Below are 16,537 nucleotides of genomic sequence, written 5' to 3'. Positions count from 1 at the left end.
AAGTTGTTTGGATATAATGCAGAGCACCATGTTGGTAAAAACCAAACACAACATATCCACATGTACACCTTATACCAACTGTAATGCATGGTGGTGCAGGGCTAATTATATGGGCTTGTTTAGCATTCATAGTCCCCGAGCACCTTGCAGTCATTGAGTAGACCGTGAACTGTACTGCATACCGAAGTATTTTAGAGGTAAATGTGAGTCAGTCTGTCCTACAGTGAAAGCTTGCCCCAAACTGAGTGATGCAACAGGACAATGAACCCAAGTAGACAGAATCAAACAGAATGGCTGAAAAAGAAAAGACCTAAACCTGACTGAAATCCAGTGGCAGGAACATAAGAAAGCTGAGCATAAATGCAGGCCCACAAACCTTGATGAACTGATACACCTTTATAAAGAAGAGTGGGTCAAAACTCCTCCACAGCTATGTAAGAGATAAAGTCATACAGCATCTCCATTCATAAAACACTCACCGCGGTACTTTAAAACAATAAAAAAAGGTTTGTTGTCAGCAACATACAGCAGATGCAGTTTTGATGTTTTATATTAGGAAACTAACACTGTACGTGACCATGCTTCATTCTATTTAGTACTTGCTGTGATGGAGGCCCAGTCATATACACTATGTTGCTAACAACAAACTTTGCTGTCATTATGAGAAGTGTTTCTAAACTGAACTGAACATAGTGTGTTTGTCCCCTGTGTCCTTCACAATATTTATATATAAAATAAACCCTGTTTTATGCCAGTTCTCAGAATACAGAAAGAATATTGCATCATCATCATTGTTGCTTGTGAAAACAACAGTGTCTGCACTGCTGTTTTTTGTTTTATACTTTGCAAGGAAATTCATAAAACCGATATATAAAAATGAAAAGAAAAAAAGTGAATATGACTGTAGGCTGCCAGAATTAATATAAAGCAAACAATCTTTTCAAACGCTGAGATGGGGCCATTAAAGTTTAATACAAACAATAACTAAGCTTAGAATGACATTTCAGGAGTCATTACTTATTTATTTTTTTATTTAGTTAGTTGGTTAGTTTTCATTGTTTATGTTTATTTATTTGCTTGTTTGGTCATCATTTGTGATTCTTTGATAGAGGCTGATTCTTGATTTACAATACAAAGCCTGCAGCAGTTAAGTTCATTAGAGCATGTTTAATAGCAGATTTTCAGATTGAAGAAGGATGGTCGATTGTTGCGAGGTTTTTGCCTTGGTCCACAAACAAAAAGCAGAAAGAAAGTCACAAGATAAGCCCTCAGCATCTTTGTTCATCAGAGGACACGTGTGTACTGACAGGAATCCTTGAGGGCAAAAACAAAAGAGACAAGACACATGGTCAAGTTACAACCTTCAACTTGACCTTTGCAATTTAACTTTTTTGATGATACTGTTTATATGGTTTATCCGTTAGCAAGATTACTACAACTATTTGCACGATGGACACATTGGTAGTAAACAAAATCACCTAGAAGAGACTAACACATTATGTGTCAATGATGTTCTAGGCTCTATCACTGTCACTTACTGTAAGGATATGTCAAGTTCAACAAATCATTTCCACCTGGATTTCAAGTCATGGTATACTCACAGGTCATGATCTTTTTCCATGACGGCAGTTTTCCATGGTAGCCTTTTTCCTTTGGAAAAGAATCTGTTCCATTTTCCAGCAGGCATGATACCATGAGACTTAAAGTTGCACCTCCAAATGGAAACCAATGAAATATATGGTTTCCATTTGGAAAATTCTTTTTCTTAAATTCACCCTGATTACTACATTTGTGCGGCATTGTTTTGGAGGAAATGTACTCGTTGCACTCACTGTATGGATGAAACAAATCTGAAACAAATCTGAAACAAATCTGACACAAATCTGAGTCCTCTTTACAAGCTGTAGAAATCTCCAGATACTGCTTCTGCAGAAGTGACCAAATTATCCTAAAAGAAACATTTTTTTACTGTATATTTATAATGTATCACAATGAAATTTACAATAACAATCTACACATGGCTATCAGGAGGATCTTTGTTTATTAAAATGGCTAATAAACAAGGGGGGGTGGGAGTACTGTCTGATCACAACAATAGGGACTAAATTAATTCATTAGCAAAATACTGTAATTATATCTGTGAGGTCTCTATCTTCCACAAGGCCAATATAAAGTCAAATATTGTTTTGTGACAGTTATGACAAAGCCTGTGCACCACTACATGCCAACAGGAGAAGGTACTAAAGATCTTCATTGAACAGCTTAATGGATTTAGACTACTAAACTAGGGCTTTAAAACAAACACATCAAATACTATGTCAACAACCTTAAAATACATTATAGAATCTCTTGTCATCAGGAACTGAAAGATGCTATATTTCACAAGTTAAATGTGGAAAGTAGGCCACTCATATCCAGAGGGAAAGCTGAAGAAAATGTGCAAAAGCCTCTCCTCTCACACTAGATACCATATCAGTTTCATCCTATGCTTGATGTTTTTGGGGATGTTACATACATACAGATATTTATTTCAAAGGTTATCGATGGAAAGTCAGATGTTTGCAGTTTAAAGTGATATACAGCTACATATCGAGCGTGTGAATGATTGCTCCAGCTTGGAAAGTTGTGGCAGTGATTATTTTGTGGCTATTTTAAAAGCTGTAAGTCTTATTAGCTAATTGTCGCAGACTTTTCAAAGCTGCTGATATAAAAACAGACAGAATACTGAGAAGTGGGAAAACTTACTTTGCTGTCAGAAGTTTATATGCACTCACTGTGGGCACGAATGCCATGGTAATTTGGGGTTTAAATGATTTCTTTGAACTGTTCTTTTTTCCTGGGTGGAATGATTGTACAGCACACATCTTTATTGAAAAACAAATTGCGTGGACAGGTTTCCATACAATTTGGAATTCTTTGTTCCATGCAAGGACAAAAGCACATCTATACAGACCCAAATCTATACAAACACTTGAAGGTTATATAATGCCTTTTAACTTGATAAGCCTAAGGCATATTGAGTAAACAACTACAGATTCCAAGAGCAGCATTTCAAACAAATGTATGTAAGTATAAGTTATTTGGGTATGGCACCCCTTTGCCAAGACCTAAAAGAAGAGCCAAACTGTCACAGAGAAATGGTTAGGATGTTCATAATAAACCCAGGAACCATTAAGTCTCAAGCTTGCCATGAACTGGAAACTACTAGAACATCAGTGTCACTGTCCACACTCAATTTATTTTTCTAAAGCCCTGACCTCAACCACATGAACATATGTAGACTTTGCTTAAAAGCCAGGTACGTACCAGGAAAACTAAAGAATTAAGTAATCTCTAATAATTCTGCAAAGAATTAGGCTCAAAAGATCCAGCCAGAAATATGCAAAACGCTCATGTCCAGTGCAACAATGTTTGGACATTTGGCCAAATATTAGTTTGGTTGCCTGTAGGAAGAATTTTGTCCCTGTGTGGATTAGAGAAAATTCACACTTGTGCACTTAATGTTTGTATTGTAAAGTCATTAAAGATGTATGCTGTTCAAATTCCACCCAGGAAAAAGAACAGTTCAAAGAAATCAATAAAAGCCCAAGATTAGCAAGACATTTATGCCCATGATGAATATATGTAAGCCTCGGAGCCCAACTTTATATGATTAAATATTGAAATGCTCCATTTTAAAATTGCTTTAAAGTTATCAATGAGGAGGTATGGTGGAATACTGTTTTATTATTTTTTCCTCAATAAAAAAATGCAGTGGTTTCTGATGCTAGCTGCTATTTAGCTTTAGGTCATATTTAATTTATTAACAAGAACGTATTAACTGCACCACTAACTTTCTGCAGCTCACATTTTTAAGGCTATTTCACACCAGCTACCTACACTGGAAGAAAAACACGGTTATAACTAATGACAACGATAGCAAGAGTTCGACTTAGGTTAGCCAGTTTTCTCAGGCCTACAAATGATATGTAAACATGAGTGGACATTTGCACTTGTCATAAAAGAAAACATGCAAAGGGACTTTTACAGTTGCACTGCTCCAGTAGCTGTGCCACACATCCACCATGTATAATAACAAGACCATGGATGTAGCTCATCAAAAAGGAATGCTATTTAGTTGGAGATTAAGTATCGGAATTTCACGAGCCGGACCACGCCTCCATACTGCTCCTTCTGGTTCTCATCTATATAGGTTCCCCCAGTCCTACAAACTGTTCAATCTTGTTTACGTACCCCACCATCCCTCCCCTTTTCAATTCTTCCTCTTCAGTCCCCTTCGAGGCCTTCCCCAAACCACAGCTCAATTCATGTCCAAGCCATTCACCTTTACCTACTACCTACTGTCAAACATAAAATGAGGACGTTATTTATATATTGTTAGTGTTACCAGTTACACTTTTGCAAGCAGAAATGCTGTTATAAAATATATTGTGAATGCTGCCTCCCAAGTCTTATACTTACACCAAGCTGTTATTGTTGCTATTTGAGTAACACACCTGTGTTAAGGCACAGTGTTAAACCATACTTTAATACTTTACTGAGCAAAAGCTACAAACATGCAATTAACATGTGCCTTTAGCATTTAAATGAATCAATGCGTAGTTGTTTTGCCTTTTGACTATCAAAGCATGTGCACACACAATATTGGCATGTGACGTGTACTATTTTTATTCAGATTTGCTTACTATTAAAACACAACTAATGGAATATATACAGTCTTTTTTATGTGTAAACTCAACAAACTAGCCAAATACTTCAGTGTTTAAAAAAATACTCTAGTTATATGATTGGAGACTGATGATAGGAGAAAACAGTATGCACGTCTTTGCTGTTCTTTTGTAACCATGAATAATTAACTGATGCTCTTTCTCCCTATGCCTCTTTCTATGTCATTGTGTGCTTACCTATCCACTCTGGTTGTGTGTGCTTGGCTCTCTGGTTTCTCATGTATGGACCCCTCGGACTGTCGTGTGTGCTCTTTCATTTTGTGTGAATGTTTGTGTGTGTACATACACCTGTCTTTACCTTTTGGCAGGGATGACGTGTCAGGCAAGAAGTTCGTACCTGGACACTGAGGTCCTGTGGGGTTACCGCTTCACTCCAGTGCTATCCTTAGAGAAGGGCTTCTACGAGGTAGATTACAATAACTTCCACGATGTCTATGAGACCAACACACCCACCTGCAGCGCCAAGGAGATGGCGGCTAAACTTCGCGAGGAGCCGTTATTGCCACAGCTTTCCCTCCTCAGCCCTGAACCCAAAATGCATACGTTTGACCCCCTAAACCGACTGTCACAGCAGGATCCACTGAGCCAAGATGAGGAGATTGAAGAGAGGGTTTCAGGGGGTGACAGAGGGGAGACCAATGGCTCAGCCGCTGCTTTAGAGGAGCTCCCACTTGCTGACAGACTGTCTGACTGATGGGTTTGACAGCTAAAAGCCCAGAAAACTTTGGATAAAGACATATGACATTATATGGTTTCATTTGGTCAATGGTCAGCTTGGTCCATTGCAGCACTCAGAGATAAAAGACATATCTCCAGCCACCAACTCATGCAATATTCCTCTACTAGAGTGTCAATCTATAGTATAGATTGGTTTTGTAGACAAATAGTCCACATACAGAGAAACACATGTACAGTATCTATATCTACACTTACAGGTGGGGGGGTTCAGATTGTGTTTTTATATACAATAATGACCACTTACTGCTATAACTCTGACAGTTCAAGTTGTATAATGTAAACTTGAGCGGAAACTGGTAGCCATGACAGCTTACCATGGGCTTATTATGAATCCAGTATTCTCATTTTAGAGTGTGTTAATTCAGCTTCGTTAAAGCATAATCTCATAACTCAGCTCTGTGTGGTAATGGAACCTTGTTATCTGCAATTTTTGATTTAATATAGGAGATTATTATCCTTTCTCTGTCACTGTTGTCCTTCTGCGTCAGAAATCTCACTCACCTAGAAGGAAAGAGTCTTCAAGTATGCACAAACAAATAAGAACATTATGAAGGCAATGTGTGCCGGCAACCACAATCCAGTGTTATTTTCTTTGATCGCACTTTTCCTCACGTCTGTGCTGTCTCTCGTTATAGATGTCTAATTCTGTCCTCGACACACTGGGAGCCTTGACCCAAAACAAACCAGCTAGTACCTCATTTTCTACTCATTTTCAGGTTTTTAAACTAAGAATAACAACAAGGCAAATGCTGGCAAAACTGCATAAATGTGCTACGGTATGGTTGGTTAAAGATTTAATTCCCCTGTCCACTGCAGCAAATGAAGCTTTCATTTCAAGCCCCTGGTACATAAAGCACAATTTCTTTATAAAGGGGACTCCACACTGACCTACCCTACCCTCCCACCTAGTCGCCGCCACTGGCTAATGCATGTCAGTTCTAGTTAAAACTAACATCCAGATATAGCTTTCAACACTTATATGTAATGTTCAAGCTCAAATCCTATTTGAAATGCTCTTGATTTTTATATATGACAATTACAAATGCTCCTCAAGCAAAATGTAATATTCCATGTATCCTTTTTATGTTTTTTTTGTTTGTTTTAAAAGCTTACAGATAATCAACCTTGATATTTTCAGCTGCATTAAAGCTAAATATACTAAAGATATAAACAGGATGTCTTATTTTGTGACTTTAGCATCTGGCTAAGCTATTGCTTTCCTTTTTTTCTGATTTTTTTTCCCCCCTTTGAAGGTCACCCTCAGCTTTTGCCTTATAATCTGGCACTTTTTTAGTGAGCACACACATTCAGTCTGCAAATTCACCACCATCACACAAGCCCTAGATGTTTCACATTATATACTTTATGGTCCTTTAAACTTTAAACTATGAGAGCCATTTCCTACAATATCACTTTAGACTTGTCCTTGAAGGTCACTTGAGCTTGCATGGATGAGGTAACAGGAAAAACAGGGTATTTTCTAGTCATCCAAATTATACATTAATTAATTCTACATTCATTCTACAGTATACTGTCACATGATGTGCAATTTTAAAATCACCAAAAGAAAACCCCCCATTTTTTGGGTAATTTCTTTTATTTAATTTGATGCCTTTTTTAAAAATGATTTTCACTATGACATTTTGGCACCTTAGTATATTTATCATTCAAGTGAGGTCATTTTTTTCATTCCTTGAATGTCATCTGTTTTCTGTGTGTTCTTGTGGGAATAAACATAATATAGCCGAAAGAACAACATGTTCCTTTTAGATAATCTGCACATGCACGAACGAGTGTATGGGAGTCTATGAATGTGTAGGCATTTCGCACATGACGTTGCGACTGAGGATTTAAAAGTACCTTGATGTGGAGTGACTCTGCACTCTATCAGCTGATGTGTGATAAAATGACACATTTAACTCAAGTGGCTCTGGGTGAAACGACTGCGCCTCGTACACATGCTACCTGAAAACTGGATTAGCTGTGCATCAAATCATGAGAAGGGAACTTTAGCAACCAGCAATTATGAGTGCAGAACAATCTCGTCTTGCACTTAAGCTTGAGGCAAGGAAAACAAATGTGGGAAGATTAGAGCAACTTTGTTTCCACCACACACCCCCTGCCCCTACCGCACGCCTGAATTTCAAAAAATGGATTAACATTACTGTGGCTGCTAGAACCTTCAGGACTTAAACAGTTTCCCTGAGTCAGCTTTGTGTTTTCTGTGACTACGATTGAATTTGCATGCACAACAGCCAGCAGACTGATTAAGAAAGGCACCGCAGCGATTAACTACCAACAGAGAAAACACTGCAGAAGTCACAGGGGTAATGACATTTCAAAGAGTACAACCAGTTAGGAAAATGAAACATGGTGTTACATTCAGTGGCCAGCATGCCATAGAAATTCAGTGAATCACAGCAATGTGCTGTCAAGGCTATTCTTGTCCAAGCTATTAAATGTGGAAGTTGAATTGCCAGCAAGCTGACAGACCCTGATTCAAATCTGAATAATGTACGATGATGAATATAATGCATCCATTCAGTGGTGCATTGAAATAGATACCCAAGGCAGGTGCATGGGGATGAGCGTGTGTGTGTGTGTGTGTGTTTGCGAGAAAGAGAGAGAGAAAGAGGAGACAGACAAGACTGCACAGTCATGACAACCTCGTGCCAACAATGACACATGCAAACAAAACAACACACAAAATGTTCTTTTATTATTTTGCCAAGTTGCACATGCTATTTCTGCCAAAAGGAAATCAAAGACAGGTACATTTCTAAAGATAAAGATGAATGGCACCACTTCAAGACACTAACTATTGTTCGTCTGCTTAAGACGCCTAGCTAAAACGCTCCCCCTTCTGTTAAATTATGCATGTATTGAATGAAGAAGAAAGCACATTGGCCATTAACATCTCAGTAGTCAGAATAAAGCATCCTGCATGAGGGAAAGAATCACGGTCCCCGAGAGACAGCAGGCGGGGATGACTTCTGCAGTTGTTTGAGTTTTTTCCATATTCTTTTTCTGTCCATCATGTTTTGTTTTGCAAACAAGCTGACCCTGTCAAACATCTCCCACCGAGAACAAACACGGACAAACTGACAGAGCCGAGTAAAGCGAGCAAATACTTTATGCCCGTGCTGATTTGAGACGTTTCTTTCTTTCAGAACCCATCCAGAGACTAAAAGACAAGCTCCTAAACCCCATTGTCCCATTTTTAGCAACTATGTCTCCCTGCTGCAATTATATCTTATTAAGCATTCAAATCTCCTCTTACATGATACTGTAATGACTCCCCTCGTTTCATTCCCTTGAAGCTCCCACTGGTAAAAGACGGGTTCGTGTCACTTATATCTTTTCTCTCCCTCTTTGTCTCTGGCTTTGTCCCTTTGAAAGGCTGCAATTTAACTCCTTCGCTTGCGTGTGCTACACACATCAGCAGAAGGCACTTTTGCACACACAGCTGTGCACGTGGTCTGCTGGGTTTCCTGGGAATCTTTCCCTGCAGTGTTAGTCAGAACAGAAGCTGAAATCCTCTTGAATCCAGCAGTGAACGTGTTAGAAAACGTTATGTAATGCAGCTTCAGATGGAGGAAAGGAACCAATTGCAATTTACGCGGTGACGTAATTCAGTCTGCTGTTTGTTCATGATGAAAATTTGTCTGCTGCAAGTCAGTTATACAGTCTGTGGTTCAAGTAGTTGCAAATCCACATAAAAAGTTTTCTGAACTTCATAAAGCAGCTATGTTGTTCTTCGAACACAAATATGCTGCAACCCTTATGTTAAGGACAGCATCATCACCACACACTCCACCGTTAAGTCAACACAAAAACTTTTAAAGATGTGTAAAAAGAGAAAATCGATAGCACTGCGAGTTGAGGAATGATCTGTTTCCCGAGTTTTGAATGATACAGACAGATGGAGGCACAGAGTGAGACAGAGAAACCTTTGCCTTTTCCAGCCAGCAGACAGAGGTCTGCCCTTTGATGTCGATGGCAGCCTTTGATGAGGATTTCTATGGCTGTGGAGTGTGGCTGCAGATTGAGCTCCCTCAAATTTACCTGCTAAGAAGAACAGACAACCAGGAAGAACCAAACATACTGAAGGAACTAGTCAGTGTTAAAGTTAATAAAGCATTAGTACAACACTAAGAATCCAAAAAAATCATGCTGATAAGATTGTGTGGTAAGGCAAATATGAAGCGATAGCCAGCACCTGGCTGACAAAGTTTTCTAATGCAGAAAATCTTTCAGAATAATTGGGTGAAGTTTTTTTTTTATGGTGGGCTACTGTTTTTGCTCACATTATGTCAATGAAATTCTAATTCTGTATAATTCTAAACAGTAAAGCAAAGATGAACAAACTATGTCTAGCTACTTCCTGTTGGAGAACTCAACGTTAAGGCTCAAAAGGGGAGGGGTCAGGGGGCATCGACCTGCGACAGCAGTACTGTTCATATGTCGCTATAATAAACCAAGGGATCTCCATTTCTGTCTGTTTCACGCTTGAGTGGTTGTCTCATTTTTGGGGTCATCTCCCTGTTGCTAAGCAACATCATTAGAGGGACTGGGACCTGATAAAGATGTCACCAGTTCTGATCACATAGTTCATAAATTACCAGACTGTGACCGTACATCTAATGATGCCAACATGCCTGTGATAGTGAGCACTGCACTAGTTTTTCCAAACCATAGAAGAGAAACCATAAAAGAAAATTCAAAGGATTGCTTCATGTTGGAAACTTCTGGAGCATTTTTGTTCCTAATGCCCTGTGAGCCAATTCTATCACTCAAGGCCTTGTTTTAAACACCATTGTACAAACCAATGGAGCATACACTGTTGGATTAATTAACAGTAACCTTTTAGCGTCATTGTCAGACATTGCTTCTACATTAATACTGCAGTGATACACGAACAGAACTTAGACTTACTGTATGTGTGGGAGAGAAGCCTTAGAAAAGTGTAACTGCAAGCTTATCCTGATAGTGGAAATAAGAGCAATGCCGCAAACCCTGAGATGCTTGAGATTTTTAACAAAACAGGCAGATTATATGAGAGGTTTCTTTACTTTGATGAAGGCGTTCCCAATCAGATGCTTTCCAGATGGTACTGCATGGTGGATAAAAATGTATTTTTCTGGATTCACAATTTTTGACAAGATCCCCAACAGCACTGTTGTAAGGCAAGCCCAAACCATGACAGAGCCTCCACAATGTTTTACAGATGGCTGTAAACACTCCTTGACCTCCACTGTACATACTAATATTTGAACCAAGGTTTTTAGGTTCAAATCACTGTATAAGGTCTGTTGCCACTGATTTTAACCAACTTCTTGTGTAATCTGGCATACCCCATCCTTTTCTTCCTGTTTTCCTTCCTTACAAATGGCTTGTTCACAGCCACCATTTTCCATGAGGCTTCAGTGAGCAGTAGATGGATCAACTGAGGGGCCAGATGCATCTATGTCAGATGTTTGCTGATTTTTTTTCTTATTTCTGAAGTTCATGATTTTAGATACTGTTCATCTGCAATAGATCTTTTTTAGTTAGGCCTGTCACCTTTTCTTTTGTCATTCATTTACTCAAAATATTTAACGGCGCACTGCACTGAATGATTCACGGGTCATTGTTAGGTCACTTATGAAAATAAAATTTAAAAAAATTGGAAAGTGGCAAGATACAAGCCATCAGAAATCCAGGAAACTGTTCCTTGAGACCAATTTTTAAAAATCACAAGAAAGAGTGGCTCCTTGGAAGAAAAATATAAAGGAACTCGAGTGTCTCAAGACTTTTCTGGAGTACTGTCTAGTCTCTTCAGAGTATTTTTTACAAATTCTAACTTTGTAAACTATATTTTTATTCAGTTATGACATAGAACCAGTTTTTCTCTCTTATCTCAATATCACAGTGGTAAGTATAGGAAAAATGGTGTGGAACTGATGCTTGCTTTTGAACTCTTGGTGGATTTAAGCCCACTTGAGAAGCTTTGAATGAGTAGGAGAAAGGCGAGAGAAAGTGTGTGAGATATCCCACGTCAGTGATAGAGATAACATCAATACTTCCACACAATGGCTTCAAATGAATGCATGGGTTGTCTTTCTCTGAGAGCTTGGTTACCAAGAAGCACTTTGTTTTAAAAGGATATCAAGCCTTAAAAAAAGCCCTTTTCTTGACTTCAAGCAGTCATGTTTAAAGTAGTAGGCTGACTGCCATTCACGTGAAACCTCTTTATGTGTGTTGTGAAAGCAAATAAGAGAAGACAATAAAAACAGATAGCAAATTAGTGACAAACAGTGTTTGAATAAATTCCTAAACCAATGAAGAAGCCTCCTTCTGTGAATCATACAGATTAAATTAGAGCAAGCTTATTCATGTGTCCAATACTCCGTGCATTATGCAGCAACAAAACAAAGTGTGATTTTACCTGAGAAAATAGTAACATTGCAAGAGCGCAAGAGTGCAAAAAGTTTTGTGTGCTCTCAATAAAGATGGCACTGTGTGTCAAAGACTTGCAGTGCTGGAAAAACAAGCTCTGCAAATCGTAAAATAATGCTTGACTGTATAATGCACAGTTCACCAGCATCTGAAAGAGGCAACTGTGGGAAACCGAATTACCTCATGCAGAGATGAGCTTGTATTCTAAATTTATCTTTCTATTTCTCTCTCCCTCGTTCTTTCTCTCGCTCTCTTTATCCATTGCTCCTGCTCATTGAGTTGGTAACCTTCATGATTCCTCTCCCTCCTACGCAGCAAAACAGTACTAGAACAGGAAAGAGAGCTGTCCAGTTTTTGCCTGCCTGTAGATGACTGTGGCTTATATGTTTTGGCTGATGCAGAAAATTGCAACAAAATTTTCAATTACCAGATTAGCACTAGAAAGTTCTGCTTAATGCTTTTGCTTAAGGACTGTATCCCAAATATGCAACTCAACCAGCTGACAGTGTGAGAGTGTGCTGGGCAAATCCTTGCCTCTTATAAAACATGCTCATTTATTACTCACACCACCAAATAACATCACTTGTGCAGTGCAAAGTCACTTCAGCTGTGGGTTGGTTTCGGTTTAGGAGAGAAACATCAAATATTTATAGATGTGACAAAACCAAGCTGCAGCAAATTGTACTAAACTGAAGCATTTTCAACCGGGCCTATTGTCTCCTTTGGGTCCTGGCATTAACATGCATCTGTGAACTGCTCTGTCATATATCTCTTCACGCATAAGCCAGCCACCCTCTGTGAGTCACACTATAATCACATCAAGCATATACCTCACCACACATCCTTTGCTCCTGTTTCACATGCACTGACAGAATGCCACTCAGAGCGCACCGCTGAGGGAAACGCTGCGTACATCTTAGTCCTTTTGTGCAAACTAAGCCAATGAGTCTCAAAGACTCTTGAAGTCCCAGAAGCTTTATGCATCTTCGACACGTGCTTCCTTGTCACTGCATGTCCTCCCTCCAGCCAAGCTACTTGTTTTGCCTGTGACCTTTTAACAGATTCCCTTGGCATCACTGAGGCCTGCAGTCATTTGCAGTGTGCACTGTCATAGGCAGCATAGTAAACGTTTCCAAAAGGGTCATAAACTGTATGTCAACCATCAGAGGTGATTTTCTTTTCTTTTTTTTTTACACAAACTGTGCTGTCATGCCAAAATACTTCAGGGGTGAAGAATTTGTTAAATGCCTCACCCACCAAACACACACTCGCATGCTGTATGTGATTTGTTTGTTTGCCCTTCAGCTTTGGATTAGGACTATATTTAGCCCAATGAAGTATGCTAATGAGCACCTAGTTTCTGGAAGGCATATCTGACAGCTTCCACCACACTCTGCCAAATCCAGAATCTTTATCCCTGTTCTTTTTTTTCTTTTTTTTTGTTCTTCACTCGTCTTGTTGTTAAAATGCTTAAGCATTTGCATGTGATAAGGTTGACATAGGTGCACAGGGTGGCAGGATGTTTATTGGTTGCTGAAATGCATCTTAATTTGACAGATAGCAGACCTCCCCTGTGAAAGAAAACCAGTGGCCAGTGGCTGGTATCCCCATCTGCCAGTGTCAGGGGCTGGGTGCTCGGGTGTGTACTGGCTTACTCCCAGCGGCTCCATAGCGGGACCCGGGCCCACTGGCTCTGTCAGGTGTCAGGTCTCAGGTCTCCGGGGCTGGAGCTCGGTCTGCTCTGACATAGCCAGCTCCCAGCAGGGCCTGGATGTCGTGGGGCCTAGGTCTTCACTGTTGTTTATGCATATCTTGGTTGTTGCTGATGTTTCTTTGCTGTTTTCTTTTATTTTCTCAGCAAGTGTTGAAGCAGATTCGCAGTGTTTGCTTCTGTTAACTTTCTCACCAGCTTCACATTCTTACTTATTTTTTCTTTTCTGCCCTTCAATCTTTTCTGTTGTGGCTGTAATAACCCAAAATAAAAAAAATCCTCATAAAGTTCTGATAAAATACGACTATCGAGTGGATCATTATAGCAAGTGCCTTAATGCTGCACTTGTGAAAGTAAATCTGTTTGGCATTTTTTGGCCTTAAGACAACAATTCTGATTGCTACACTGCTGGACAGGACAGGAGGGAAAAAAACTCTTGCGTAACTGTGCTTTCTCAGATAGCAGTTAGAACTGTGAACCCTGTCCAGCCTGGTGAATCACACACACGCGTGTACCTTTTTATATTAATTTTGCGATCTAAATCAGCCTGTCAGGTCATGTAATCCACCAGTAGGCAAAAGTAACACTGCAGCCTTCACCAAACCCAAATTATTTTTCAGTTTCATTTTAAAAAATAAATGATCAGGCTAATTTTGCTACCTAGACCAACAGATACACTCAAAAAAGCAAGGACAATCATCAACCCGACAAACATCATTGATATCATTTAAATCTTATATTGATGTGAAGTGTTGTTTGAGGGAAGAAATAAAGCACTGCTTACTGTTTCTAATTAAGCAGCACTTGGTTTTCTTGAAATCAATGGAAGTTATTTTCAGGAAGCTTTTAAACCACATGTATTGATTTTTTTGTAGCCATCTGCACTGATATTAGAAGACACATTTTGGGAAATGTAAACTATTAAAAGTCTAGGAAAAACGACAAAAACGAGCAGCAAACACCTTTTCTATGTTATAATGATTAATTAACCTTTACCAAAACCATGCTGTATATGTTGAACCAGTTATGTGGACAAGTAAATCTATAGTATGTGCAAATTCTGAAAACTGTCTTTTATCCATAGGTTTGTATTTTTGAAGCTATAATTGATTGACTTGTCTGGGAAAATATTAGTAAATTGGATTCATCACACTCTCCCTTACAAATAATGAAATACCAAGTTACTAGTTTTCATTTGTTTGTTTGTTTTACACCACAGAATACATCCAGATATGTTACATTTTAAAGCTTAACGCAATTTACCAACTCGTTTAACAAATAAACCTTCACCACGAGACACTTTGGGATTTCTGTGGTTTTACAGATTTCTCTTCGCTGCAGGCAGTGATATCTGGGTATTGATTCTTGATGGACGCAGTCTGACAACTTTAAAAATCTTCATGGCGGTGCAGTGCAATTTATATTCCTGAACCTTAACCGGGATGGATCGAATTTATGTTTTAAAGCTCTTAAAAATCCTCACTGGTCATTTCCCCGTGGCTCAGCAGATTAAGGCGGATGTTGGCTCATCAACACATGGTGCTCGAAGTTTTCATCATTTGCATAATAAAACCTCATCCCTCATATCTCATGTGCACGCACTCTACATCACCTAATCAAGCAGATATCCCATGATAGCAGACTTTCGATGGCTCTCAGGAGATGATGAATAATGTTTAGTAAATCCTCAAGTCCACTGATGTGCCTCTTATTAACGTGCTACTAAACTGTGATGGGCTGTGAAATCAGCTTCTTGTGATACTATAATGGGCTGCTGTTTTGATTAACCTCTCTACTGCTGATGAGTCAAGGTGCAATATGATTTAAAGTTTTCTTGTAGAATCGCTATTTTAACTATAAAGCTGGTGGTTGGTCATTTTGAATTGATGTTAACCTGATTTTCATCATTGCATCCATTCACAGCATATTTATCTGCACAATCAAATTCAGATTTGAAATCATTAAAGAAAACTGTGAGAAACGGCAAATATGCATTAAACCTCTTATTTGTTATTGTCCTACTGCAATGATCATATGTTTGTATGCCTGAATGATGCCAATTTGGAACACATGACATTTTTACATACATAAATGAACATAACTGTCCACATAACATTCGCATGTCTGTCACATTTTAAGAATGGGCATGTTTTTATTCCTGATCGGGCATGCCGTTACGCCTCTATACCATTAACTGAGGCTGAAAGATGGTCAAAATACATTCAGAGAAAGGGCAGTTTCTCTGACATTTGAATGCTACATGCAAAGAACCGTGATTGACATAAAAGGCGGGTGTGGCCATTCATTCCATGAAATATCACCTTGCCTTACCAAGTATTTGTCATTTCTGTGTAAGGCAGGAAGGAACCCATAGGTGCAGGACTTACAGGTAAAACTAAACTTAAATGCACCTTTGTTGCTGAATTACCGAGTCACAAGGAACCTAAGGAACCTAAACTGAGATATACTTAACACACAGAACACAGCCAGAGGACGAAGGAGAGCACAACAAGGAACAGAGGGAAATGCAGACAATTTATACACACAGGGAATCAGGGCAGAGAGGTAACACCTGGGGAACAAGGCTGGACATATTCTGACTGACAAGACACGGGAAGCAAAACTCAACATGACGCAAACAGGACAAATGACTATTAGAATAAAACAGGAAACAGACAGAAACCACGGTCACATTGAAAACACAGGCGCACTCAGACTGACTAAATACAGTGAACGGATAACAAACGAAAAAACTCCCAAACATGCCCAAAACTCAAAACACTGGCATGACAGTACTACATTGCCTTTTCCATCATTTCAATCTTAATTTCTATGCTTGCCATCAAAAGCCTCTATCATTGATATCAATATGAGGGTCAAAGTGTCTGACCTAAAGGAAAATCTTTTAGTATCCACGTAAATG

The 16,537-nt window shown here is 39.0% G+C and overlaps 1 protein-coding gene across 1 annotated transcript in view; it reads left to right on the top strand.

Moving 5' to 3' along the window:
* Positions 1 to 14,228, top strand: part of kcnj5 (potassium inwardly rectifying channel subfamily J member 5) — a 31,264-nt gene extending 17,036 nt beyond the window's left edge. The window contains exon 4 of the mRNA XM_084950263.1: positions 5,036 to 14,228. Coding sequence (XP_084806389.1) covers positions 5,036 to 5,421 — 386 coding nt within the window. The 3' untranslated portion in view covers positions 5,422 to 14,228. The remainder of the gene's footprint in view (positions 1 to 5,035) is intronic.
* The last annotated feature ends 2,309 nt before the right edge of the window (positions 14,229 to 16,537 follow it).

This window comes from Perissodus microlepis, chromosome 14, assembly GCF_051167445.1.
Source record: "Perissodus microlepis isolate ML-2025 ecotype Zambia chromosome 14, ASM5116744v1, whole genome shotgun sequence".
NCBI classification, from domain to species: Eukaryota; Metazoa; Chordata; class Actinopteri; order Cichliformes; family Cichlidae; genus Perissodus; species Perissodus microlepis.
The sequence above is the reverse complement of the archived record's forward strand: the minus strand, read 5'-3'. Positions and strand labels throughout refer to the sequence as shown.